General features: G+C 38.0%; 2 protein-coding genes across 2 annotated transcripts; both read right to left on the reverse strand.

Moving 5' to 3' along the window:
• Nucleotides 1–1,710: 1,710 nt before the first annotated feature.
• LOC140922769 (major facilitator superfamily domain-containing protein 4A-like) lies at nt 1,711–14,546 on the reverse strand. Its single transcript, XM_073372792.1, has 11 exons — nt 13,861–14,546; nt 11,950–12,127; nt 10,941–10,958; nt 8,727–9,002; nt 7,636–7,774; nt 6,856–7,079; nt 6,308–6,388; nt 5,277–5,424; nt 4,691–4,761; nt 3,810–3,927; nt 1,711–2,255 (listed from the first exon to the last, which is right to left on the reverse strand). The coding sequence occupies exons 1-11, from the start codon at nt 14,184–14,186 to the stop codon at nt 2,086–2,088; spliced, it is 1,749 nt and encodes a 582-aa protein (XP_073228893.1). The 5' UTR covers nt 14,187–14,546; the 3' UTR covers nt 1,711–2,085.
• A 3,131-nt stretch (nt 14,547–17,677) lies between these two features.
• Nucleotides 17,678–20,402, reverse strand: LOC140922773 (protein fem-1 homolog B-like). The gene has a single exon (XM_073372797.1). The coding sequence runs from the start codon at nt 20,121–20,123 to the stop codon at nt 17,787–17,789; it is 2,337 nt and encodes a 778-aa protein (XP_073228898.1). The 5' UTR covers nt 20,124–20,402; the 3' UTR covers nt 17,678–17,786.
• Between the last annotated feature and the right edge of the window lie 5,292 nt (nt 20,403–25,694).

Genomic DNA, 25,694 nt, shown 5'->3' on the forward strand with positions numbered 1-25,694 from the left:
TTCAAATATGGCTGTCTTTTGGCGGTTGGTGTTAGTAATTTATTATTCATATAACTTTAATAACTAGTAGCATGTACTTGTTTTATAAACAAAAAGAAAGTTTCCTACGACAAAATACCTCTTCATCCTCTTTGCAAAAGAATATTCTTCTTTTAATGAGTGAATTCTTGGTACTTTATGATTACAAGTTGTCTAGAAGTATCATTGACTGGCAGAGAAACGAAGTGATTAGATTTTACAAAAGTGAAGAAGTTCTCGCGTTGGGTGATTGTTGTTTTGCTTTCGATCATTCTTTCCTTGTGAGCGAAGAGAAAGAGAGCAGGTTAATTATTGGTTCTGAAATAAAAACAAATTTCTTTTGGCAGAAATAACAACCTGCAAGTAGACAACTTTGCCAAGACCAGGTCTAAAACGACTTTAGGACGAAAAGTACGAAAGTTGTCGTTCTTTACCACCGTGTAAATCCCAGATCATACCCGTTTGGTCTTATGTGGATGCTTGCTTTTCATCGCTCTAAACTGGTGGAATTCTCTCGAAACGGACATCTACCTAAAGGGACACTTGGAGTTGGTCCCTGCCATTCTTAATCCCTAATCTTTTACTTAATCTTTTACTTTTACTTAATTTAATCTTTTTAATGTGGACAGTCTTGTATGACCGACAGTTAATGCCGATTCCGGAGGTATTAGTCTTGAGTCAACTACACTAAAATGCGCAAAACTAATTGTTTTATCTCTATACCAGAATACAGTGGAACCTCGATTTAACGAACACCTGTATAACGAAGGTCTTCATAAAACGAACGATTTTCTTTTCCCCAGTAATAGTAAAATATTGAAAAAGAATCTCGATATAACGAAACCTAGTTATAGCGTACAAATTTTGTCAGTTCCTTGGCCCTTCGTTAAATGGAGGTTTCACTGTCGTAGAGTATAACAGCCACCAAAGTTTATTTTTATCCGAGTATATATTACATGACAGCGAAGGCAGCAACACCAAATGAATTCAGAAACCCTAGCTACAAAAAAACAATTTGAGTTTCCGAAATATCGAAAGGCGCTTTAATATCGACCAAAGATATCGGCGGACCAAGGATTACGGACCAGCCGAAGACAACTATACATTTGCGGGATTTTGACGCGCACTTTTGCGTCTTGAATTTTTTTCATGCATTAGGTTTCAGCCAAGGGCGTCTTAGGTCAAGTTTGTGAAAGCTGCATTGAGGGCCAAAGTGAAGAGGCACTCCCATAAAATGACCTTCTTTTTGCATAGTGGACATATCTAATCTCTCCTTCTGTACCCCCATCCCTCCCCCCAAACCAATGTTACACTTTAAGCCCTCAAGTCTTTCTTCAACTACAAACAACACTGACAGGATTTGGGGGGGTGGGGATGGGGGATTGACGGCGTTAAACAGAATTGTATGAAATGAATGAAATTGTTGATAAAAGGGCCCGTTTTAGACAAGTGTGGCAACTACTTTTGGCACCGATTGTGGTTTAAATGCGGTAGCCTCTATGCGAGATCCTTCACAATAACTATTTGCGCTCCGAAGTTTATCTTATTTTGTAAGTTTTCTACACTAACGCTGCATTTCGTACAGTGTTTGTGCACTGAATTTGATATTCTTAGTGCATGTTCAGTGTAGTTTCCTAAATTTCCTGTTTTGTCTCCAACTGAATAAGCATTAACCAAGAGAAATATAAACATAAAAAAACTTCAAATATTTAATAAAATTCCTAGCTCTATACAACAGAGAACCTACTTATAAAATAATCTTTTGAAACAAGATTGCAATTGAAAAGAAAATTCTCTCGTCATGAGAGCCAACAGAACTGGGTAAAAATTTGCATTATATCAAATAACTTCTTGGCCCAGATCAGTAGAGGAATGACAAGACCCTCTCTTGTGCGTGGACTTGCCTTCATCGTCTTCGGTCATTAAGGAAACCATTTTAGCAATTAAAACACCTATTCTTCTAGAATCAAAGCAATAGGTACCGTCATTATATAATTTTTTTTACAGCAGTTATTTTCTTAAACAGATTCGCCGGTAAGAAAAAATTCCATTCTTCTTAGTGATTGGTTAACTTTGTAGTTCCGCCACTCTGTGAACTGGCTGGCTTCTGATTGGCTCTTCGTTTCCCGCATTTTCTTCTCCCTCTTCGCACGTGACTAGCGGCGTGTACTCACAATCGTCGGAGGCTTGGTTACAATGACATAGGCGCTTAACGGCACATCGGTATAGGTCGTGCACTGTAAGAAAAAGCCACTTGTCATTAAGAACGGTTTCAGGACAGTTTTTGTCAAGGTTAAGGTTATGTTCTCACTATACCAGATTGTTGGTTTTCACATGGCGTCACTAAAATTCAAACTAAAAAACTATCGATCCTACTGAGATTTTACTTTCACGATGCATTAGAGCAGCTGAAAACTAATTTTTATACAAATTTTTGCTTCAAACGGGTTGTTGGTTTTGTGATAGAGTACGCTTGAATTTCTAAGCTTTTGCGTGTTGCGGCATTTACATGACGGCCGAGAGAGTTGTCATGTAGGTTAAAAAAATGACTTATTTCAGGAAATTTTGCTATCTAAACAGATAATGTATTAGAAAAGTATTACTTTAATGTTTATGAGTTTCTCGAAGAATAAATTCACGGTTTTGTAGCAAAAGTCGGTGACAGATGTTTCTGTTGGTTTCCGTTCGCCATGTTGGAGCTCATCCAGGTGAGCATCAGCATGGCGTCTCCATACAAATCTCTTTAAGTTTGGGTAAAACATTTCTTCAGATATCTCGTATACGAAATATTCCTCTGACCTGAATCTTGGCGAGGGTCTTTGTATATGTACCTCCTTTCATTTCCCAGATTCTGAACTTTATCTATTGAACGGTTTTGATTTTTATTTTGATCTATTTTGAATGGCGTGAAACTGAAAACCAGCAATAGATTATCGTACCGACGCGAAAAGCTGTTCGCGGTGTAGTACATTAGGAAGCTTAAGCAACGACGACGGCGACGGCAACGAGAACGGCAAAAAAGCGATAGGTTTATATTAGCAAAACAACAACTTTGCACGTGCATCACCTTTTTTAAGTACGACTACAACGTGAAAGTGCCCAATTTCATGTTTGGTCGACGACATGAACACAAGACAACGACTTTCTTCTTCTTTTCCTGAACTTTGATACAGTCTTTTAGAATTCAACTCCAGAAATATTTGCCAACATTTGACGAATTGAACGAGTTGGAATAAGCGCGATAACGTTTGAAGTAGCGCGAATTAACTTTTTAACTGACGTTTTCGTAGCAGTCGGCGTGGTTGTTACTTAAGGTCCCTACTGTATGAAGAGCAACGGTACAAAACTGGAACAAGTCGTTCACACACATAAAAAATCTTGCCTGAGCGGTTGGTCGAGAGGGTTTGGGGAACTAAATCCTAGTCTTCAGTGGATTCCAGTCCTTGCTCCTATTTATCCACTTCCGCTACAGTCCGAATATTCATTCACACTGCACTAAAGTCTGGCACAGAACCTATCCGACATATGACGCTCCTCGAGATCGGCGTGGCGCATCTTCGCTCTGTTACAGAAATCGCGCCAAAATTTTGGTGTTTGCAAACAAGAGAAAATGTTGCAAATTAACGTGTGGTATCTCTAGATAAGAGACGAGGTCGCACATGGAGATTTTTCGTACGTATTTCAAATTAATTGAGTTTGAAATATTAGGTTCCAGTCCTTCCTTAGCTTGGGAAATCCGGCTCTTAAAAGGTATCCATTTACGTCACAACCCTTTGCTATGATACACTAACCTGATTGGTTAAGTTGCGCTCTGGCTGTCATGCGCAGTATCAGGAACACCAGAAGAGCGAATGTACAAATCAAGAACCCGATCACCAAGAACGAGTAAGGGCCATCACGGGCGAAAGCCTGGGAATTTGAAATAGAAACATAATTTTTCTGTTCAATTTGATATCTTACTTGTTAAACAGTTAAAAGGGCTATATTACCAGGATACTGTTGTTTTAGGTCAATTCTGTGACTATATTTTTAGAATTCAATTGATGCGAAGATACGTTTTAGCTTTTTATAAAACAATGCAAGTAGCGTGACATAGCTTCTTGACCCTCCTTTACAGAAACGAAAACTGACGAATCTTTGCCAACTAAACCAAAACAGGAAGAAAAAACAGAACCTTAAGTACTGTTTAAAAATCTAGCAGGAGTGTATTATCAGGTTTAAAAACACGAGGCGAAACCGAGAGTTTTCAAACCTGATAATACACGACCGCGAGTTTGTTGAACGGCTTCAAAATCTGTAATACAGATCAACTCATTCTTGCACTGATATTTAGATTTGGGTTATTTTTGTCTAACAAATTGAACGTAAAGTTTAGCCGTGTCTTCATAAGATATAAAGAAACTCATTAAACATTAATTTCTATTGTTCTTTCTTTATGAATAATCAATGAGTTTTTAAATGTGCAAAAACATACCACCTGGGCAGTGACAGCCATGACTTTGGTATTTTGGTCAAGCTAAATATGCCAGTATTCTTAGAGTGCCTATTTAGAAAAATCAATCTGAGTACGATGATTACTGCCACCTCGATATAACAAAGGTGCATTGCGGTCGTTGTTGAATGTTAGGGATTCAGGGGTGTTTAAACAAACGTTTACATTAGTAAGCATCACCTTTCCGACAAGAAGTGGAAATACCATCTCCCCTGTTGCAGAACTCACGATCAAGATACTTGTTATTGAACCTGAAAATACGACAAACTCATAGTAAGAGAAATATTTGTCACTCTTTGTGACTCAGACTTCTGGTCAACTCAATGTCTCCACCTATCGTATTGACTTGGACTGAAATCATTGTTTTGACACGTTTAGCACGTGACCCTTTCTGCTCCAATCAGAATCTTGAGTTGGGGGGTATAACAAGATAATTTGGCATCTGATACGAAGATACATACAACCTCGTTCCCATGGTAATGAGTCATTTGATAAGAGGGACTTTTTGTCCCAACGGCGACGAGAACTGACGTCAAAATAGCAATAGGTTTAGACTGGCAAAACAACCGACAACAAGTCTACACGTGCATCACGCTTTTTGTAAATTTCTTTTCGGTCACTTCAGGACTACGACGTAAAATTGTCGAATTTCTCGTTTTATCGACATTGTAAACAAACGATTTTACAAAGTTAGCCACTTGGGATAATCGCCCTGAATTTTCAAAGAACGCAAAGTCACTTTTTAACTGATTCGCTACAGCTTTACCTGTGACGTCAATGTAGTATTCTGCCAAGGCGAGAGTCGTGGGAAATACAGAGCTCATAAACAGACCAAATGCGCCAGTACCAATCCACAAAGAGAGGGGAAATTGATGAAGGTATAACATTACGGATATTGCTGTAAACGAGCCAAACTGAAACGTAATTCAGAAACACAATTATCTGTTGGTCATGAGGAACTGGTTAATCACGGTTTATAACAATTTTAACTTTTTAAGATCATTTACTTGTATTGGGCTGCGCATCACCTACTGCTCATAAAATTGCGACCAAGAAGGAATAATCTAAGAGAGCGAATCCTGATCTGCCATGATAATTATTTGAAAGTTTGGGCGCGTTGTGAAGGTTATTTTCAGCTATTGTTTCCATGACCCACGCGGTCTACATTCACTTGAATGTGACATATTTCGCCTCCAAATCATTTGACAAAGTTTTATGTTGTTGACATGTCTTTGATCAGCGAGTTCCGCTCATAAACAAAGGCCCTTTTTTAAAGTCCAAGTGGTTTTAATAGCGATTGCGATAACTCTTCCCGGCTACAAACGAACTGGTCTTGAACTCGCCCCAGTCCCCTCGCGCCAAATGATCATTTAAAGCCAAAGTTATTATCATTTTATTGTCTTTTACGATGAAACAAGAACAGTAACCCTCAGACCTTTTTTATTGGTGTTTTTTACTCTTTATGGTGACAAGAAAAATATATTTTAAGGAGAAAAAAATCTATATAGTAGAAGTTGTAGTTGTTAGATATGAATGGCATGAAACTCCGCATTTGAAGCTAGGGATGAGTATGAGATAATGTTAAAACTGTCTATGTATTTCCTTTTACATTTTTTGCAAGATCGAGGAATTTTTTTTCAGCCGTTTTTATTGATGCCACTGTTGTTTACTCAGAAGCTAATAGAGAAACTTTGGAATGGCACTATGGCAAACGTCAACTCGCTTGCAAAATCGCAGGAGATTTATTTACGATTTCTATGCCGTCTCGTATGATTAAAATTACTTTTAATTACCTACCAGATTCGCGAAAAGCATTTTGTCCGGAACCAGGAATACTGAAATGAGGATTGAAATAAATCTTCCAACGGCGAATGAACACTGCAAGGAATTAACATGGGCGTACTATTGAGTATTTGAAGACGGGAATTTCTTGGAATTCCATTCAGAAACATATTCATTATATATATGAAATTCAAACCATGTCCCTGACGGCTTTTCACTACAACGTCTCGAACTGTCTCCTTTCATGTCGCAGTTTCATTCCAATTTCGTTTTATTTGTCACCATTCTAATGCCCTATATGTTTGTCTTAAGGCCATGTCGATCGCTCGCAGGTATTAAGTATATTAAACAAAACAAAAGCTAAGGAAATTGAATGAAGTAAACTATGTTTACCGACATCTCGTACCCAGAGCCGCTCGGGCCCTTAGGTCAGCGGGTTGTCGCCAGGAGACACGACCACCTGGCGACTACGCACTGACCAAAGAACCCGAGGGCGCTCTGGGTACCAGTTTGCGTTAACAGTACGAAGGAGAAATCCGTTCTTACTCAGTTTATCTACCTACCCAGAATAATGAATTAAGATAAGCAGCATGAGATGAGGATAGATCTACTTCGCTTTTAACCGCATACGTGTATACATAGCCACCAAATGCCCCTTGTAATCCATCAAACAAGAATAGCAACAGGCCTGCCAGTAGGGTGACCAGCGGTATTTTGGCGGGAAGACTGCAGAATGATAGTCTAATAGACGAGTGGTCAGCCATAGACTTGAACACCTGAGGGAGGTCTGGGGAAGAAAATGATTTACAAGTTAAAAAAACAACAACAACAATTTTATAGATAAAAGTGCACACAGACGAAAAAATAACCGACACAAACACGATGCCTTAACATCAGGGAAGCACTATCGTCTACGCTCTTACCTCGCTAAACGGCTAGGCTTACTTCAAATATATGATCGTATTTAGCAAACAGAGAGGAGAAGCCTCTTTTCCAAAGGTGTAAGTACACGTTCTTTAACAATCGATTAATTTCTCTCGTTGCTTTATGTTTTGCACAGTTATCACCCGAATTGAAAGAATCATCTTGCTGCTACCAATTCTAGAAAAACTGGGCCGAGTTGACTTTCGCAAAGACCTCTGGGACTGTTATTAGTGTCAGAAAAACCAATTGGCCAATGGCTCACTGGCGCGTCCATAGTAACCATCCCAGAATTAATTGTGGGACAAATTCGGTTCCAGTTCTCTTCTCGTTTATAAATTGCCGAATGAGTACAGTAAGCCTTTTCCCCAGCCCCTTTCAATATGTAAGAGAGAAAAGCCCTGGGAACAAGTTTGCGATACCTTCACTTTCTGTTTCATCTCCATTCCCAGCAGGCAAAGCGGCGAGAGTGACAACTCTCCCAGCAAACATTTCGGGTGCCCAGCGTCTGAGGTAGCGCTGTCTATAAATTAGATAAAACAGGCCTGACTGCACTGGAACCTTGAGGGGGAAAGAAAAAAGGCCTGGGTTATTATTAGCACGTCGAAATAGAGTCCAATCAACCAAAAGAATTGAAAATTTATCATCTTGCAGCAACATTGTGAATTTTCAAGATTTTCTAACTCTTTTTATGTCAACATACTGATGTAACCCATAAAGGATAACTCACGAAATTAACGGTCTTCCTTTTGTACAGTAAAATCTTAACAGTAAAGGTTAGAGCTGACACGTTTGAAAACTGGGTGGTTTTGCCTCGCTCAGGCTCCAGTATGTGGGCCTACTTGCCGCCTGTAAGTGGCCATCTAGCTATTTCCTTTGTTTTATTCGTAAATTAAAGGAAATATGAGACGTGCATGCATGTTATCGACTTATTGCATCTGTTGTGGTTCAATTTTATCCTTGGTTTAAATGTTATTTTCTTTTGTTTCAAACTCATCATCATACATTACCATACCCCAAAACAAAAGAAAATAACATTTAAACCAAGGATAAAATTGAACCACAACACTCCAAAAGCAGACATATCTGATACAGTCTGGCGCCCAGGAGGGTACTCAACAGAGTTTCATACGGGAGCGGGGGAGCTCCGCTAGGAGGTCCGACTCCCTACTCAAAAATATACCGTTTTCGACCGAAAAGATAGCCCTTTCGTATAACTTTGTATCCCTTTTGACTGCTGTAAATTCAGTGAATTTTAGATATAACTAAATCTCATAGCCATAAAATGCATCTTTTAGCCGTTTTGGACCTTTTTGTACGATGAAATGACAGATTTCCCTACCCTTTCATACACTTTTACTAGTGAAAACTCTGCCCTTTTATACTTAGAGCTACTTAGATGAAGCCTGAAAAAGGGCCCCCTTTCGTGTGGAGCCTTCCGGTATAGGCAATTATAGGGATTACCCCCGGGGTTAGGGAGTATCCGCCGGGGTCCGGGGATATAAACACAAACCTGGAGAAGTGCTACAAGCCAGTAAGCATATTGAACAAAAGACTTAGTATGATAATGTCTTGGTAGAGACACTCTTGACACGGTATCGTTCAACATAGTCACGTTAAACTTGACTCCATCCACGTTATACGTAATATAAGACTCCAGGGTGGAATTTTCAAGTGTCCAACCAAAGATATTGCTTTGGAAATGCCCATCTGCGCATGCGCTACGCAGGAAAGGCTCTGCAATGACAGGGCTAACGAGGGCCCCAAGGCCGTAGAAGAAGTGAAGAGACTGGAAAATAAAAAGAAAAGTACTGCTTTCTCAGGTAAATTAAGGCATGGGCCTCAATTTGCCTTAATTTGCTCTCTTCAAAAGTAAGGGTGTGGTCTATATCTAAGAGCTTTAGATGAAGAGACATAAAACTTTGCCAGCTAACCACATTTTTAGTTTGTGTCAATTTTGTGCTTTAAAATTATGCAAATTAGGTCACGTGACCTCCATTGGCTGAAAAAGCTTGTTCTTCAAACGGCAACACTTTTTCGTGTGTCTTCAATTATTTTGCCGGTTACATAATGTTAATGCCGTTTAATGTGTCACTTCTGTGCTTGGCCTTTTTTAGATATTTAAAATCGAAGGCGTTAAGATGGGATACAATTGCTTTGGGGGACTGGGTCTAGTTGAAAAAGCCGTTTATTTTCTAAAACAGTAAAAAATTCAAAAAAGGCCAAACACAGTCTTGTAGATGCTTGCATTACACATTGTTCTAAACCAGTCCGGTTTAATAACTCACAACAAAAAGTGTTGCCATTTTTGTTTAAAGACTTTTTATTGTTTTCTGGCCGTGTGGAGTCACGTGACAACATTTGCATAATTGAACATCACCTAATTGACAGAAACCACACATGTATGTATCTGGCAAGGTTTCATCTTTCTACTACTTTCGTGCTCAGAGATAGACCACCCCCCATCACTTTTTTACTGAATCATTGGGGACCCATGCCTTAATTTACTTGAGTTGATGAGTTTTCTTTAGTAATTCTGCGAGACAAAAGGCAACAAAGCATGCTTGAATCTTGTTTAATAGTGTTACAATCCGCTAAATGACGCAATTCGTAAGGGAACGAAAAAAATTCGAATTCTGATTGACTTCCGCCCTTTCTAGGCGCCCTTTTACCGGGAAGAACTCAGAAACAATTAATGACGAAACCAACGGATATAATACCACAGTGCAGGATGTTAGGATAAAAAAAAGGTACCATAAAATTTTGTTAAATGAGGGGTGTTTAATTAAACTTTGAATTCATTTGAGGAGTCAGAGAATTTAATCGAAAAACTGAGACGTAATATCAACACGTACCCCTTCGGTTATAACACAGATGAAACACTCGTTCTTATATTTCATATATTGCTTCTCAGGGTCTGGATATTGGATGAAAAACTTCTTCGTGTGTTAACCTGTTAAATTACTTTTCGGTGTTTGGATATCAGATGAAACACTCCTCCTGCATGGTATTTGATAAATCACCCCTCGGTGTTTGGATTTCGGATGAAACATACTTTCTCGTGTTTAATCTATTACCTCTTGGTGTATCGATATTAGCTGAAACACACACCTTCTCGTGTCTTATATTAATATTTGGATATCAGATGAAAAACTCCTTCTAGTGTTTGAAATATTACTTCTCGGTGTTAGGATATCAGATCAAACACTCTTTCTCGTGCATAATTTATTACTTCTCGGTGTTTGGAAATCAAATGAAACACTCCTTCTCGTGTTTAATATATTACTTCTCGGTGTTTGGATATCAGATGAAACCCCCGGGATGAAACACTTATAATGTTGGAGATATATTACTTCTCGGAGTTTGGATATAGGATGAAAGGCTCCTTGCCGTGTTTGATATATTGCTTGTCAGTAGTTTGGATATCAGATGAAACACTTCCTCTTGTGTTTTATATATGACGTCACGGTATTTGAGTATCAGCATTCCTTCAATTCTCGTTTTATATTATTTCTCGGTGTCTTGATATCAGATGAGACACTTTTTCTTGATATGTGACTTGACAGTGTTTGGATATCGTGTTTGATATTTCATCATAATCCAGAAAGAAAGTACAAAAGAATGAACTTTTAATGAGTGTTAAATTCGTTTTTATCTCTGTTCTTTTTTATGGAACAGAACACTCTTCGTAATTTCCAAGGATTCCGAGGAACAGAGTATCACTTACCTGTAATCTTGGTGCCACCTATAAAAATTCAAAATGGCCATATTAACGTAAAAAGTCAAAAACAAAAACAATTTTCACTAAAGGTAATTTATTTCTCAAAGCAAATAACGCTATGTGACGTTTTTAGATTGTTTGAGAAGTTAAATCAAATTCTTTATGCATTCTCACGAGACAATTTTTCAACTTTCTCCGTGTTCAATATGATATATGATGAAATACTATGTTTGATTTTTGCAAAAAAAAAGAAAAAAAAAAGAAGAAAACTCCTCCTTTGCAAGGTCTCGACTGTCGCCCATCCTCCCCCAAAGCAATGAGTCTGTACAGGAGTACGCTTACACGTACCGTCAAGTCACGTGACTTCCGAGAGGACGCGATGATAATAATAGAGACTCTTAAGCAACAACGACAGCGACGGTTAAGGAAATGTCTCTTAAAAAGTGAAGTCGCTCTGCTGCAAACTTTACAGCACTTATTCCATATTGTTCAATTCGTCAAATGTTGGCAATTTTTTCTAGATTTGAATTCTAAAAGACTGCATCGAAGTTCAAGAAAAGAATAAGAAAATCTTTGTCTTGTGTTTTCACGTCCTCTTCAGTCGTGTAGTAACTGAAAAGAAATGTACAAAAAAGCGTGATGCACGTGCAGATGTTTTTGTTTTGCCAATCTAAACCTATTGCTTTTTTGCCGTTCTCGTTGATGTCGCCGTTGTCATTGCTTAAGCTCTTTAATGGCGCGGTCAGATTGTGCAAACCGACTGGAGCAATGGAGTCGCTTTCAGCCCTTTCCGCGCACTTTTTGCGTTCTTTTGCTAATCTACATAATGCGCGTATTCACATGACGTCACGGCGGCCATATTGGTTTTCCAAAACAATGAAACGGCGGCCAAATTGGTGGTCCAAACAAATCCTGTGGGGGTTGGACTCTTTTCTTATGTAAAAAATTTCTTTTGTTCCCGTAAATTTGCATAGATGCTGGCCACGTGAGTGAATACGCTCCATAATACACGCACCTTTTTCCCGTGAATTTTGATGAGGATACTGTTTGCTACTGTGTCAATTATTCCCATGTGAACTCCCAACAGGGCAAAAAACGCCAGCATTATGCCAAATACGTGACACACTGGAATGATAGCTAGGTATACTGCTACGAAAGTCACGCAGTACAACAAGATGACGTTACAATCGTACCTGAAAAGAGCATAAAATGAGGTGAGTGAGGTCACGTTACCACGGTAGCATGGTAGCAATACCATTTGCTTTTCTAGAGGGGGGTGAATAGGCCAACGGATCGGCGGATTTTGCAAATATTTTTGCCCGGATTTCGGATTCAAAGCGAGATTTTAACGGATTTCCGGATTCTGCAACCGCAGCGGAATGCGGATTCATCTATTTTTTGGTCGCGGATTTTGGACTCTGCTTGTAATACAAATATTTTTGCTCGGATTTCGGGATTCAGGGTGAAAATTTAACGGCGGATTTGGTTAATAAATCATAACGGATCGGCGGATTTGCATACTCCTATTCACCCCCCTTTTTCTAGTGTAACGATGGAAGAAAAGTATGGGCCATCGTTTTGTTCCTGAATGCACTCATGCACAGGAAAGTTATACACGTCAATTTTTTTTTCTGCCATATTTGCAACACCACGGTTTGTTGACATTCAGAAATTTGGCTACCATGGCAACGTGGCAATGACGTCTTCTGTCTATTCTATTCTAGTTTTTGGCTCTTATCTCGCACTCAAATCTCCCACTGTCTAGCCAACTGGTCCAGCAGATTTCAAACGAAAAACGCGAGGGAGATCTGGTTAAGATATAGTTAGTTTATGAGGGAAATTTTCGGAAGAAACGATCAAGAAAAACTACAGTTTTTACACACAACGAAATAAATGTTTTCTGATTTAAGCACTTATTGCTTAAAGACTTTTTCAGGGGGTCGAGGTTAAAAAGTACCAACTTTAGCTCAGAAGTGTAGACCGAAAACCTATTTAGTATTCGCGTGTGCAGAGATTGTAAAAACGTATGTCGTATTCGCGTAGGCAGACATTGTGATATCATCAGTAACTAACAATCGATTGTTCATCCTTTATATTGTAATCATCACATGCAACGATATAGAAACGGATACAGCAAACTTATACAACAATGTAACTTTAGAAAGAAAGGCGAGGAAAAATTAAGATGCTGTTAAGATTATATTGTTCAAGATTAATATGTACCATTTTCGTATTTATATGAGAAGAGAATTAATATCAATGTCTTTTGATTGAGAGTTTTACATTCTATACGAAATGTTCTTTGGTATACTACTGTTATCACAGGTTATCGGTATACTGCTGTTCACAGGTTATCGATCCGCCAGCGCCAAGATCGCTGATAAAACTCGCAGAGAACGTTTGCGTCGTTTCCCTGAGATAGACTTCAGTTCTATTTTAAGGATGTTTTATTAATAGATTAACGCCTAAAATTAAAATCTCTTCAACATGATTTTTATGCTGTTGTTAAATAAACCTGCTTACCAGACGGAATTCACAGGGCATCCCCTTATTGCTCCGCATGTAGCATACAGTAGAAGACTGATAGTGTATGACGACCTCCACTTTCCTGTTTAGAATGCCCTACATGGGGCCTTAGTTAGAAGAAACTGCCTTTCTCACTTAACTTTTTTCACTCCATTGCGTTTATCTGTCTTTGAGCCTTTTATTGGCGTAATAAGATAAATCCCTAAAGAGAGCTTTATAAAAAGAGCTCGTAGGGACGTTTTTGCCTATGGTGTGCATTATTTTCGTATTCTAAGCATGCAAAATACACAAAATATCATTTGCGATTTTACAGTTAAATCGCTTGGAATTTTTTACTTACTGAGGACTTTACCATATTTAATTTACATTCGAAAATTATAAAATGAATTTAAATCTTTACCTGTCTGCCAAAAATCCTCCTAAACTTGATCCAAACAAGGCGCTTAGTGCTTGCGAAAAAAAGACCCAACTCATCACATTAACCGGGCGGTTCGTTACACAACCTAGTTCCAGCAACGTCGGCCCAATAACAGCAGCCGCCATTCCAAAGGTCCAAAACGAGCCGCAATAGCATATCGTAGCTGTGACACTCTTCAAGAATTCTTCTTCGTTTCTGTAATCTTTCAGCTTCGATGTTGTTGAATTATCGGCGGATTTCCCTTTCTCGCGTTTTATCGTTGTCTCGAAAATACTTGGGATATCTCCTTTGAAGAAGTTGTCCAGCATATTTAAATAACTTACGAGCGAGTTACGAAAGAAAGATTGAAGCAAAACATATCATTTTAAACGAAATGATAATCACATTCCTGTAAAATCTATTTTCTTCATTCTATGCGTCTTAACCTATTTTACCACGAAAATAAAATTAAGCGATGTGACGTCATGAATTAATAGGCGAGTTGAAAACCTCGCAAAGCGTCAAAGTTTTCGCGAGCGAAAAATGTCTCTTCGACGCTGCCTGTAGTTCTCTCGAAGATACTCACATATCAATGTTTACGTTTTTTATTCTTGGCAGTATAATAATATCTTTGTTCGTCTCCGTTTGAGTGGGCTCTGATTTTAGTTTGGAAATCATTGTTCGCGACAATATTTGCCAATCAAAAATTGATGACATCATATTTTATTTATCTGTTAGCTCAATACATTTCTTCTGATTTTCCTCAATAGAAATGTTGTTGTAGTTTGAAAATATTTTGTAAATAAGAATAGATAACGTCAAGGAAGATTTTCTGTTAGCGAAAGAAATTCAAATGGGGTAGACTAATTTTATAATCTAATCCGAAGCTGAATTTGTCAAAACCTAGATTGAGATCTTCAGAATTACTCGGCAAGTTTCTCGGCAAGTGTTCCATTTTTTGTGATCTATATGGCATCTCTTTTCGAAGCGACCATAACTCTCTTCAAAGAGGAAACTTCAGCGTAATTTCTCTGGTGTAGACAAAAATACGGTTTTGTAGTTTAATTATTTAATATTTGCAATTATAACCTCCAAAATTTCATTTTTTCGGATCGATCTTACTTGTGAAAGTGCTTAATTATTTAATAAATTCAAATTCGATTCAATTGCAGGTTCTCTCAAGCAATGGCGGTCGCCCCCTGGCGATGTGAGAATTTCGACTGAAGCACAATCTGGACATTTGTTCCCGACTAAATTACTTATCGAGGTTTTTTATGAAAACAGAAAAATTGCCTTGTTGGATATACCAGGCTGGTCTCGACTGTATTTTCCATGTTTCTCTGTAAATAAACTATCTGTATGAGGAAGACATCCTTCTTAGGTGGACAGCAGACGGTATTTTTTTACAATCTTCTTTATGGATACTAGAAAATACTCTAAAGGTAATAGATTAGGGGCTGAATGTCATTTCAAATCAAGCTGCCTACGAACCTGGGGTTGTCATAGCAACAACGTCATTTCAACCACAGCCTTGTACAATCTGAAATTCTTCAAACAGCTGGGCTGTACAGTTGCAACTCGCTTTTCAGACACCCGCTTAATACGTACACCTCAATATATATCATGAACAATTTCGCTTGTCCCTGGGGAAAGAAAGCCCTTATAATTATTTTCTGTTAACCCTTTAAGCCCCAATATCCACACACAAATTCTCCACACTGATATCCATACATTTCCCTAGGGATAAGTTGAGAGAGTTTAATAAAAGATCAAAGCATTTTCTCTTTGGTGATCTTTTGATTAATTCTTGCAACCATTTCTCTTGACAATATTAGGATATTGTTAGGAGAAATCTGATGCTGGTCACCATTGGGACTTTAAGGGTTAATTCAACCCACTCAATTTTCCACTCCAGAAAAAACTAAAAGGAGAATGGGTGCAGGTTTTCGGTGCTACGATTTCTGGGATCATTTGGGTGGACAAGCATTACTTATGATTGGTGGATGACATCCTAGTACCCAGGCCAGTTCACGCTATGTGAGTTCCTTGGCGAATTTTCCTGACAAACGTAACAGGTGATGTCAGATCCGAAATTGCCGAGGACGACTGGGAACGAGGCTAGGTGGATGATATTCAAGGCAATCATTAAACAACACATCCCACCCAAACAATCCCAGAACTCATTGCATCAAAAGCTTATACCCAGTCTCCCTATAGTTCATCGAGTGGGGAATGCAGGTACCTCAGTCATAAGGACACTTTCTATGACCCCCTTGGTGTTCCGTTTAACCCTTTAAGCCCCAATATATGCATACAAATTCTCCAAACTGATCTCTATATATTTCCTTAAAGAATGAGTTAAGAGAATTTGATAAAAGATCAAAGCATTTTCTGTTGGGTGACAATTTTATTAATTCTCATAACCTAATCTCTTGACAATGTATGGACTGTAATAAATTGGAATTCAGGTCTTTCAGGCAGTCCAATGGAAAATCCCTGGGAAACCAATGGAAACTCTCTGCCTAGGGGACATATGAGCACATTTCGTTTGTATTTTCGAGCGCTTTTCGGGACATTTTTTCTTAAAGTTTTCTTAGAATAAGATTGGAATGGGAAAAAAGATCCTTGTACTGTGTTTGGATGTAATAATGATCGCCTTTTTCTAGTTTAGTATTAGAAATATGGTCTTTCATTGTATATTTCTCGGGTAAAAGGCGATCATTATTACATCCAAACACGGCACAAGGATCTTTTTCTCATTACAATCTTATTCTAAGAAAACTGTAAGAAAAAATGTCCTGAAAAGCGCTCGAAAATACAAATGAAATGTGCTCATTGCCCCTGGGCAACCTATAATACTCCTTAAATCAAATTAATTCAATATGGCCGCCGTATCGGTAAAAAGGTCTATTGGAGCTACACACAACTATAACATTGGGTGGATATTTATTATCTTCCAACAACTAGATAGGTCTGGACCTCTTCTCAAAAGACAATGCCTGTGGTTCAAATCTTGTAGCAAGCAGTAAATCTTTGCATTTTAAGTGGTCACTCACAGGAGGTTTGAATGTATTAAAAACTACATACTTGCATATATAACAATAAGGTATGCCAATGTCCCCTGTAACTATCCAACACAGAAATCAAATAATATTTACTTAAATGATGCATTAAAAAATTATACACAGAGGGTAAAAGAGTTTTTAAACTCTGAAAGAACTGTAACAGACTTTAAAAAATCAACAAAACCATAGGTTTAAATGTAAAACTAAGACACTAAAATGACTCGAAGTTAAATGTACCTTTAAATGTACCTTTTCGCACACCCCTGGATATGTATCACTCATTAATTGTTTCTTATGTAACTTCCGGACTATCTGTTAAGAGCCAGGCTTGTAAATCCTGTCTAGACAAAATATCAATATGACAAAAAAGTGCACTATGCTTTATGTACTTTGCAAAAAACAAGGTGTATACCTTTCAGCTGTTTATTAATGCTAATCTCTTACCACTCAATTTTTTGTATTAAAAAACTTTATCAAAGGTAAAATCCTCAGTAATGAGAGAATGAACAGATACCAGCTTTTTCCAAAAAAAAAAGTTTATCTTTCCTCCCTGTTGTATAATCTTTCTTCATTTTAAAAATCATGAATGTTACAAATAATTAGTTAATTTTTGCTTTTCCTTTGTTTCAACACAAACATACCCCAAAACAATGGAAAATTAAAAATTAAATAAAATTAAACAATTATTAGCTACAACAAATATTAAACATGTACAAAAATAAATATTAAATATTTCCTACATATGAATTGCCTAACTTGCCAAGGTTAGCTCTAGCTACCTGTGGGCCAATACATGCTTATAAAACTCAATAACTATAAGGGAAATAAAGACTATTGTTGTTCATGTTGTAGCTATTACACATTTTAATGCATGCTAATGTATTTCTCCAGTATTTTGGGTACCTCCCCCAAATAAGGAATTCCAAACTTTTTAACAGCTCTGGCACTGATACACTTTAACTTCAGTTTACTCTTCTCTTCAGAAAGAAGCTTGCAAGCTTCATCTGTTTTAGCCATGTCCATGGGTGTTTTACCATGATGATTGACAAAATCATGATGAGCACCTCCATCAACCAAAGCCTTCATAATTTCAGTAAGAAGATGAATCAAGTCATCACGAGGTTCTAAACTAGCAGCTCTATGAAGTGGAGTATTTCCATCCTTGTCAGTGGTATGTACATTGAATCCTGCTTTCAAAAGCAATTTCACTGTATCAGCACTTGGAAAAATATCAGTAATGATATACTCAGTTGAATGAGTACTAGCATGAAGCAGTGTGCCTTTATACATACATCTAGGATTATGGCGCAAAAGTTTTCTTAGCAAAACCAAGACGTTCGAGAATGTTTCATCTTCTTCACCATTTTGGAGATTCTTGGTAATCATATGTATCACCACCTCCACAGAATCAAACAATGACACATCTTCATCATCATACCACATATATGCCATATGCCAGACAGACTGGTAATATCCATCGTAGTCTGGCCAATTCTCACACAAAAAAACTGTTAACTCTAGCAATTCTAGCAAAAGCTCTCTATCAGAATATTGTTTGCATTCATACAATACAACTGTTAAATGCCATAAACAAGACACTGCAGATTCAAAACATTCTTCAATACACCCTTGGGCAATTTTTGTTGCATATCTGTACAGAGGTATACTTAGTCTTTTGAAATGACCAGGGTCCTTACTGTAAAAGTGCTTAGCAACACACTCAATCGGTTTGAGTAGTTCTACATTGTTTGCTCCAAAGATTCTCTCTCTCATAACAAGGCTTTCCATGATTATAGAATCCTCGTTACCTTCTATCTCAGCAAGTTCCTCAAGAGTTTGACTCTCTTTTCTGTTCTGATAAGCTTCAGCAGGTTCCACTTGCTGTTTTAGCAAAGGATGGGAAGCATCAGCAAACCTTTCTTTTATGCCAAGCTTGACGTAGCTGAATCCTTCCTCGATATAAGCAAAGGTTCCACTCTTCAAACAGAGAGAGGCTCCAAGTAGTTCTAGAACATTCGCTCTTTGCTCTTTTGTTACTTCTGGATGCTTTATTAAAATCTCTACCGCTGATTTAATGCAGTTTTCACTCGCTAGAAGAAGAGGTGTCCATCCCTGACTATTACATGAATGGATAAATGCCTTAGCAGTCAAAAGTGCACAACAAATTTCAGGTGTGTACTCATGTGAATGATATGAGTTAAGCACAACATGGTGCAGAGCAGTATTACCATCCATATCTTGAAGATCCACTTTTGCTCCATTCTCAATAAGCATGGCCACCTTTTTGAAATCACTGTTCCTGCTAGCTAGCATCAGTGGGGTACAATTATGATTGTCACACATGTTAACATCAGCTAGATTTTGAATCAACCAATAACAAATGTCTGAAGAAGCAAAGTGCAAAGCTGATTTCCCGTCTCTGTCTTGAAGGTTCACATTAGCCCCTTTGTTTAGTAGAAAATTTATGGCATCCATGTTATGAATATGAGATTGACAGGCCAACATCAAAGGTGTATGTTTATACATTGATGTAAAGAGATTAATATCAGCCCCGTTATGAACTAAACAACTTACGGCATCAAAGTTCTTGCTTTCAACAGCATGATGTAGAGCTGTATAACCTCGATGGTCTTGTAAATTTACATCCGCACCTTTGTCAATAAGAAAGGTAAATGCATCATTGTGTCCGTTTGTCAAGGCAACAATAAGCGGAGTATGCCAGATAGGTAAATAATCATTAAATTCAGAAGGTACGGACCAAGGATCTGCATACTCAGAAGATGAGGATGCATTAACGTTAGCGCCTTGTTCAAATAAATAACTTAAAATATCAAGATTTCCGTTAGCGGCAGCGAAAAGCAAAGGCGGACAAGTGTAAGCGGACTCAAATTTAGACACGTTCCATATATCATCAGGGGGAAATACAAGATATCTAAAGCTCTCTCCCTGCCCTTCAATGTCTGCTTTGTAATTCAGGAGTACTTTGACACAATCGAGATTTCCAGTTTGAACAGCAACTATTAACGGTGTGGTTTTACAAGGAATTCTAACAACGTGTTTCTCTTCTAAGGCCTTCTCAGTGTAGTCTTGGGCAGCTAAAACAGAAACTCTTTCTGTACCATTCAAACTCTGAAGAATTTCATTTAGTAGCGCAGCATTTCCAGACATCACGGCTTTCAAGACCTCTGTACTGTTTTCCATGGTGGACGAAGGGAGTTACAGAACGCGCATTCCAGAGAATAAATACTCTACGGCTCTTTTTTTTAAAAAAAACCTCGCTAGCTCCACGATATCGTTGGTATTTCTCTATCCAAATCCTGCTGTCCGGTCCATTTTTTAAAAGACATTTGCTCTCTCATGGTTCTACAGAGCCTGCGTCACAGACAAAACTGAACTCTGGTTTCTAACCGGGGTTAAACACATGCTAGGTTCAATACGGAAGCAATCTTTATCTTTGAACACGGAAGAAGCCAAGCCATTTTGAATCGCCATTTTGAAAAATAAGAATGCTAGATTCCAGTCTCCGTCGTTGCACAGGTTCACCATCACCGGCCGTCCAAACACAGGACAACAAGCTTTGATCCTTGTCCACATTGATATATAAAGTTGAAAAAACGTTTTAAATTAATTGCATGGATTCTAGTTGGTCCCCACAAAAGAAAAGCTAGTTCCAAATACCTGACAAATAATTATGAACAATTTCGCATTTCAAAACATGTGTGATGCAAGAATTTTGCCGAAAACCGTGAAGCTAGTCAGGCCGTTTTTAGGTTACCTGGTTTAACGAACTAAGACTTTCCAAAAAGGTGTTTGCAGGTCGTGCACTTCGCGGCCTTCTGTGTTAGATGCAGAATGTCAGCTAAAAACTGTGCGAAGTTCAGGCATGCATAGAAGCAAAGTTTCGCGTTTTGGTTTGTTTTGAAATACTTGCTTGACATCCTCTTCTGAATTCTACACACTGTACTGGACATTTTTGTGTATGGGTAAAGCAGACTGTCCAACCATCCCGATGTCGTCGGGATTCTCCCTATTTTGCTTGAAAATCCCGACTCCCGACCAATGTGCGATCGGGAAAGAAAAAATCCCGATTTTGACACCTGTTCTGACAGGAGGTTTGAATGTATTAAAAACAAATTGGAAACAAATGACAGTACTTCGACTTTTAAAAACTGAATAAGTTATAAAGTCCTCGATAACTTATATAATAATGAGCAACAGTGACTTTTGGGGCAGTTAATTTCAAGTGAACGTTAAGGAGGGGGAGGGTGGGTGATGAATATGTCGACGGCCCCTTACATGATCAAAACTTGGAGAAAAAACAATTAAAAATAATAACGATCTGAAAAAATTATGGAGGAATCACGATTTTAAACCATGACCTTTGTGAACTACACAAACATGGCTGGGTATTTTTGTTTTTCATTTCTTTTCATTCATTTTACCATTCACATCTTTCTTACATTGAAAGCAGCAGGCCATAACCCGGAGGGAACAACTTCCATGCGCTCGTGTCAAGGCGATTTTTACGAACCAGTTTATTTTTAGAACGGTTTTGGCGCGAGTTATGAATGTCTTTTAAATTCCACAATCCAGTCAGCAAAACCATATTTTTGCCTTTTAATATCGTTTAGTTTTCTTTTTTTTATATCTTATACTTCTAATGCGCTCATAGACATGAAAGCCGGATCCTTAATTTTCATGGGAAAAAGTGCCCTAAAATGTATCTAAAAATAAACTGGTCCGTAAAAACGCCGTGACATAGGCCTAGTATGGGAGTTGTTCGCTTCGGGTTATGGGCTCCTGTTGAAAGTAGCTACAAAAGTTATCTAGTAGCAGGAATACTTTGCAAAGCTTTTTTTAAAAGGAGATCTCCCCTTTATTACAATAAATTCTATTGAAATTGCATTGATTACAATTGATGGTGGCTTGATTAATTTATTTGTAACCGTATTGGATATAGCCTCTTATGCAGATGCTCTTAGGGCTTTGTCACCAATCCTTCCCAACAAATAAAAGGAAGTATTGTTGTGTGACGAGGCAATAGAACGCCTGCGTAGGAACCTATATGGACTTGACATAATTTTTTCTTACATTTTGTACATATAAATAAAGAAAACCCGAAGTGTCTCCTAGCCCCAGTACCTATCCAAAATGATGTTTTTGATCGAGAGGAAACTATTTGTTGGAGTTACCTATCAGTAAAGCAGTGACCTGTCTTAGGACCAGTGTCACGCAATCAATTTTCCATAAACATGAAAACAAGCCATTTTGGAAGGATGATTTTATTAAGAACTGAACAGGTATATTAGAACTATATTTCTTTTGAATTTTGAGGGGATATCTCAGAAAAGTTTTGATTATTGCAGCATCTAATGAGAATTAAAGAGATTTGTATGAGAATTACAGCACTTGTCACCCAGTCAAGATTGTGCGGTTTCCCATACAAACCCTTGTCAGCCTCATTCCCAGGCTTCTCTCCATCTCTATGGGGAGCAGTTACATAGGGACAGGGACATTACAATGGTTTAATCACTGTTTGCTATGTGTACTACCCAACTCAGATTATACTAGAAACTTTAAATATTAAAACATGCAATTGGAGCTACAAACAAACTGTAACTTTGGGTGGATATTTATTATCTTCCAACAACTAGATAAGTCTGGACGTCTACTCAAAAGACAACACCTGTGGTTCAAATCTTGTAGCGAGCAGTAAAAATTTGCATTTTAAGTGGTCGCTTCCAGGGGGTTTGAATGAATTAAAAACTACATACCAGCATATATAACAATTAGGTATGCCAATGTCCACTGTAACTATTCAATGCAAAAATCGAATAATATTTAGTTAAATGATACATTAATAATATTATACAAAGAGAGTTATAGAAATTAAAAGCAGAAAATAAATCTAGGGAGCTCTAAGCAACTTGAAAAAGAAGCCAAATTTTCTGAAGTGGCAGCCATCAGCATACACCAGAGGAATTTATAATAAAGTATTTTCAAGCGACTGTATTAAAAAAGGATGCAGAATGTCATGAGATGAGCTTTGCTCTGCTTTGTCTATAAAACTTTCATTTAATGCATGCTAATGTATTTCTCCAGTGTTTTGGGTACCTCCCCCAAATAAGGAATTCCAAACTTTTTAACTGCTTTGGCACTGATACACTTTAACTCCAGTTTTCTTCCCTCTGCAGCTGAAAGAATCATGCAAGCTTCATCAGTTTCAGCCATGTCCTTGGGTGTTTTACTGTCATTGTTGACAAAATCATGATGAGCACCTCCATAAAACAACGCGTTCATAATTTCAGGTACCTGATGAATCAAGTCATCACCAGGTTCTAAACAAGCAGCTCTATGAAGTGGGGTGTCTCCATCACAGTCAATGGCATTTACATGTACGTTGAATCCTGCATTCAAAAGCAATTTCACTGTATCAGCACTTGGAACAATATCAGTAATGATTTCTTCAGTTGAATAAGTCCTAACATGAAGCAGTGTGCCATTATCATTCCTACATCTAGGATTATGACGCAAAAGTTTTCTCAGCAAAACCAAGACATTTGAGTATGTTTCATCTTCTTCATCATTTTGGAGATTCTTGGTAATCATATGTATCACCACCTCCACAGAATCAAACAGTGACACTTCTTCATCATCATACTCTACATGCCAGACAGACTGCTGGTAGACGTTGTAGTCTCGCCAATTCTCACACAAAAAAACTGTTAGCTCAAGCAATTCTAGCAAAAGCTCTTTATCAGAATATTCTTCATATCCGTACAATGCATATGTTAAATGCCATAAACATGACACTGCAGATTCAAAACATTCTTCAATGCACTCTTGAGCAATTTTTGTTGCATATCTGTACAGAGGTATACTTAGTCTTTTAAAATGATCAGGTCCCATACTGTAAAAGTGTCCAGCAACACGCTCAATCGGTTTGAGTAGTTCTACATTGTTCGCTCCAATGATTCTTTCTCTAATAACAAGGCTTTCCATGATGATAGCATCGTCGTCTTCTTCTATCTCAGCAAGCTCTTCAAGAGTTTGACACTCTCTTCTGTTCTGATAAGCTTCAGCAGGTTCCACTTGCTGTTTTAACAAAGGATGAGAATTGTCAGCAAACCTTTCTTTCATGCCAAGCCAGATGTAGTTGAATCCTTCATCTTCCCCAAGAAGAACAAAGGTACCTGGACTCTTCAAACGAAGAGAGGCTCCAAGTAGTTCTAGAGCATTAGCTTTTTGCTCTTTTGTTACTTCTGGCTGCTTTGAAAATTTCTCTACCACTGATTTAATGCAGTTTTTACTGGCAAGAAGAAGAGGTGTCCATCCCTGACTGTTACACAGATTGGATGCCTTAGCAGTCAAAAGTGCAAGACAAATTTCAGGTGTGTACTCAAGTGAATCATCTGAGTTAAGCATAGCATGGTGTAGAGCGGTATTACCATTCCCATCTTGAAGATCCACTTTTGCTCCATTCTCAATAAGCATGGCTACCTTTTTGACATCACTGTTCCTGCTAGCTAGCATCAGTGGGGTGCAATTATGATTGTCACACATGTTAACATCAGCTAGATTTTGAATCAACCAATAACAAATGTCTGAAGAAGCAAAGTGCAAAGCTGATTGCCCATCTCTGTCTTGAAGGTTTACATCAGCCCCTTTGTTTACTAGAAAATTTACGGTCTCCATGTCATGAGATTGACAGGCCATCATCAAAGGTGTCTGTTTAGAGGATGTAAAGAGATTAACATCAGCCCTGTTATGAACTAAACAACTTACGGCATCGAAATTCTTCCTTTTAACAGCATAGTGTAGAGCTGTATAACCATCATGGTCTTGTAAATTTACATCAGCCCCTTTGTTTAGAAGAAAATTTATGGCATCCTTTTTATGTGATTGACAGGCCAACATCAAAGGTGTATGTTTACAGGATGTAAAGAGATTAACATCAGCTCCGTTATGAACTAAACAACTTACGGCATCAAAGTTCTTCCTTGCAACAGCATAGTGTAGAGCTGTATAACCTTGATGGCCTTGTAAATTTACATCTGCACCTTTGTTTAGTAGAAAATTTATGGCATCCATGTTATCAGATTGACAGGCCAACATCAAAGGAGTACATTTAAAGGATGTAAAGAGATTAACATCAGCCCCGTTATAAACTAAACAACTTACGGCATCAAAGTTCTTGGTTTCAACAGCATAGTGTAGAGCTATATAACCTTGATGGTCTTGTAAATTTACATCCGCACCTTTATCAATAAGAAAGGTAAATGCATCATTGTGTCCGTTTTTCAAGGCAACAATAAGCGGAGTATACCAGTGTAAACTATAATGCGGTAATCCACTAAAGTGTGCAGATGAGGATGCATTAACGTTAGCGCCTTGTTCAAATAAATAACTTAAAATATCAAGATTTCCGTTAGCGGCAGCGAGAAACAAAGGTGGACCAGTGTAAGGGGACTCAAATTCAGGAAAGTATGTCAATGTGCTCCTTATCACCGCATCAGGTTGAAATACACGACATTTAAAGCTCTCTCCCTGCTCTTCAATGTCTGCTTTGTAATTCAGTAGTAGTTTGACACAATCGAGATTTCCATTTTGAACAGCAACTATTAACGGTGTGGTTTTACAAGGAATTCTAATAACGTTTTTCTTTTCTAAGGCCTTGTCAGTGTAGTCTTGGGCAGCTAAAACAGAAACTCTTTCCGTACTATTCAAACTCTGGAGAATTTCATTTAGTTGCGCAGCATTTCCAGAAATCAC

Source organism: Porites lutea, chromosome 13 (assembly GCF_958299795.1).
Source record: "Porites lutea chromosome 13, jaPorLute2.1, whole genome shotgun sequence".
NCBI classification, from domain to species: Eukaryota; Metazoa; Cnidaria; class Anthozoa; order Scleractinia; family Poritidae; genus Porites; species Porites lutea.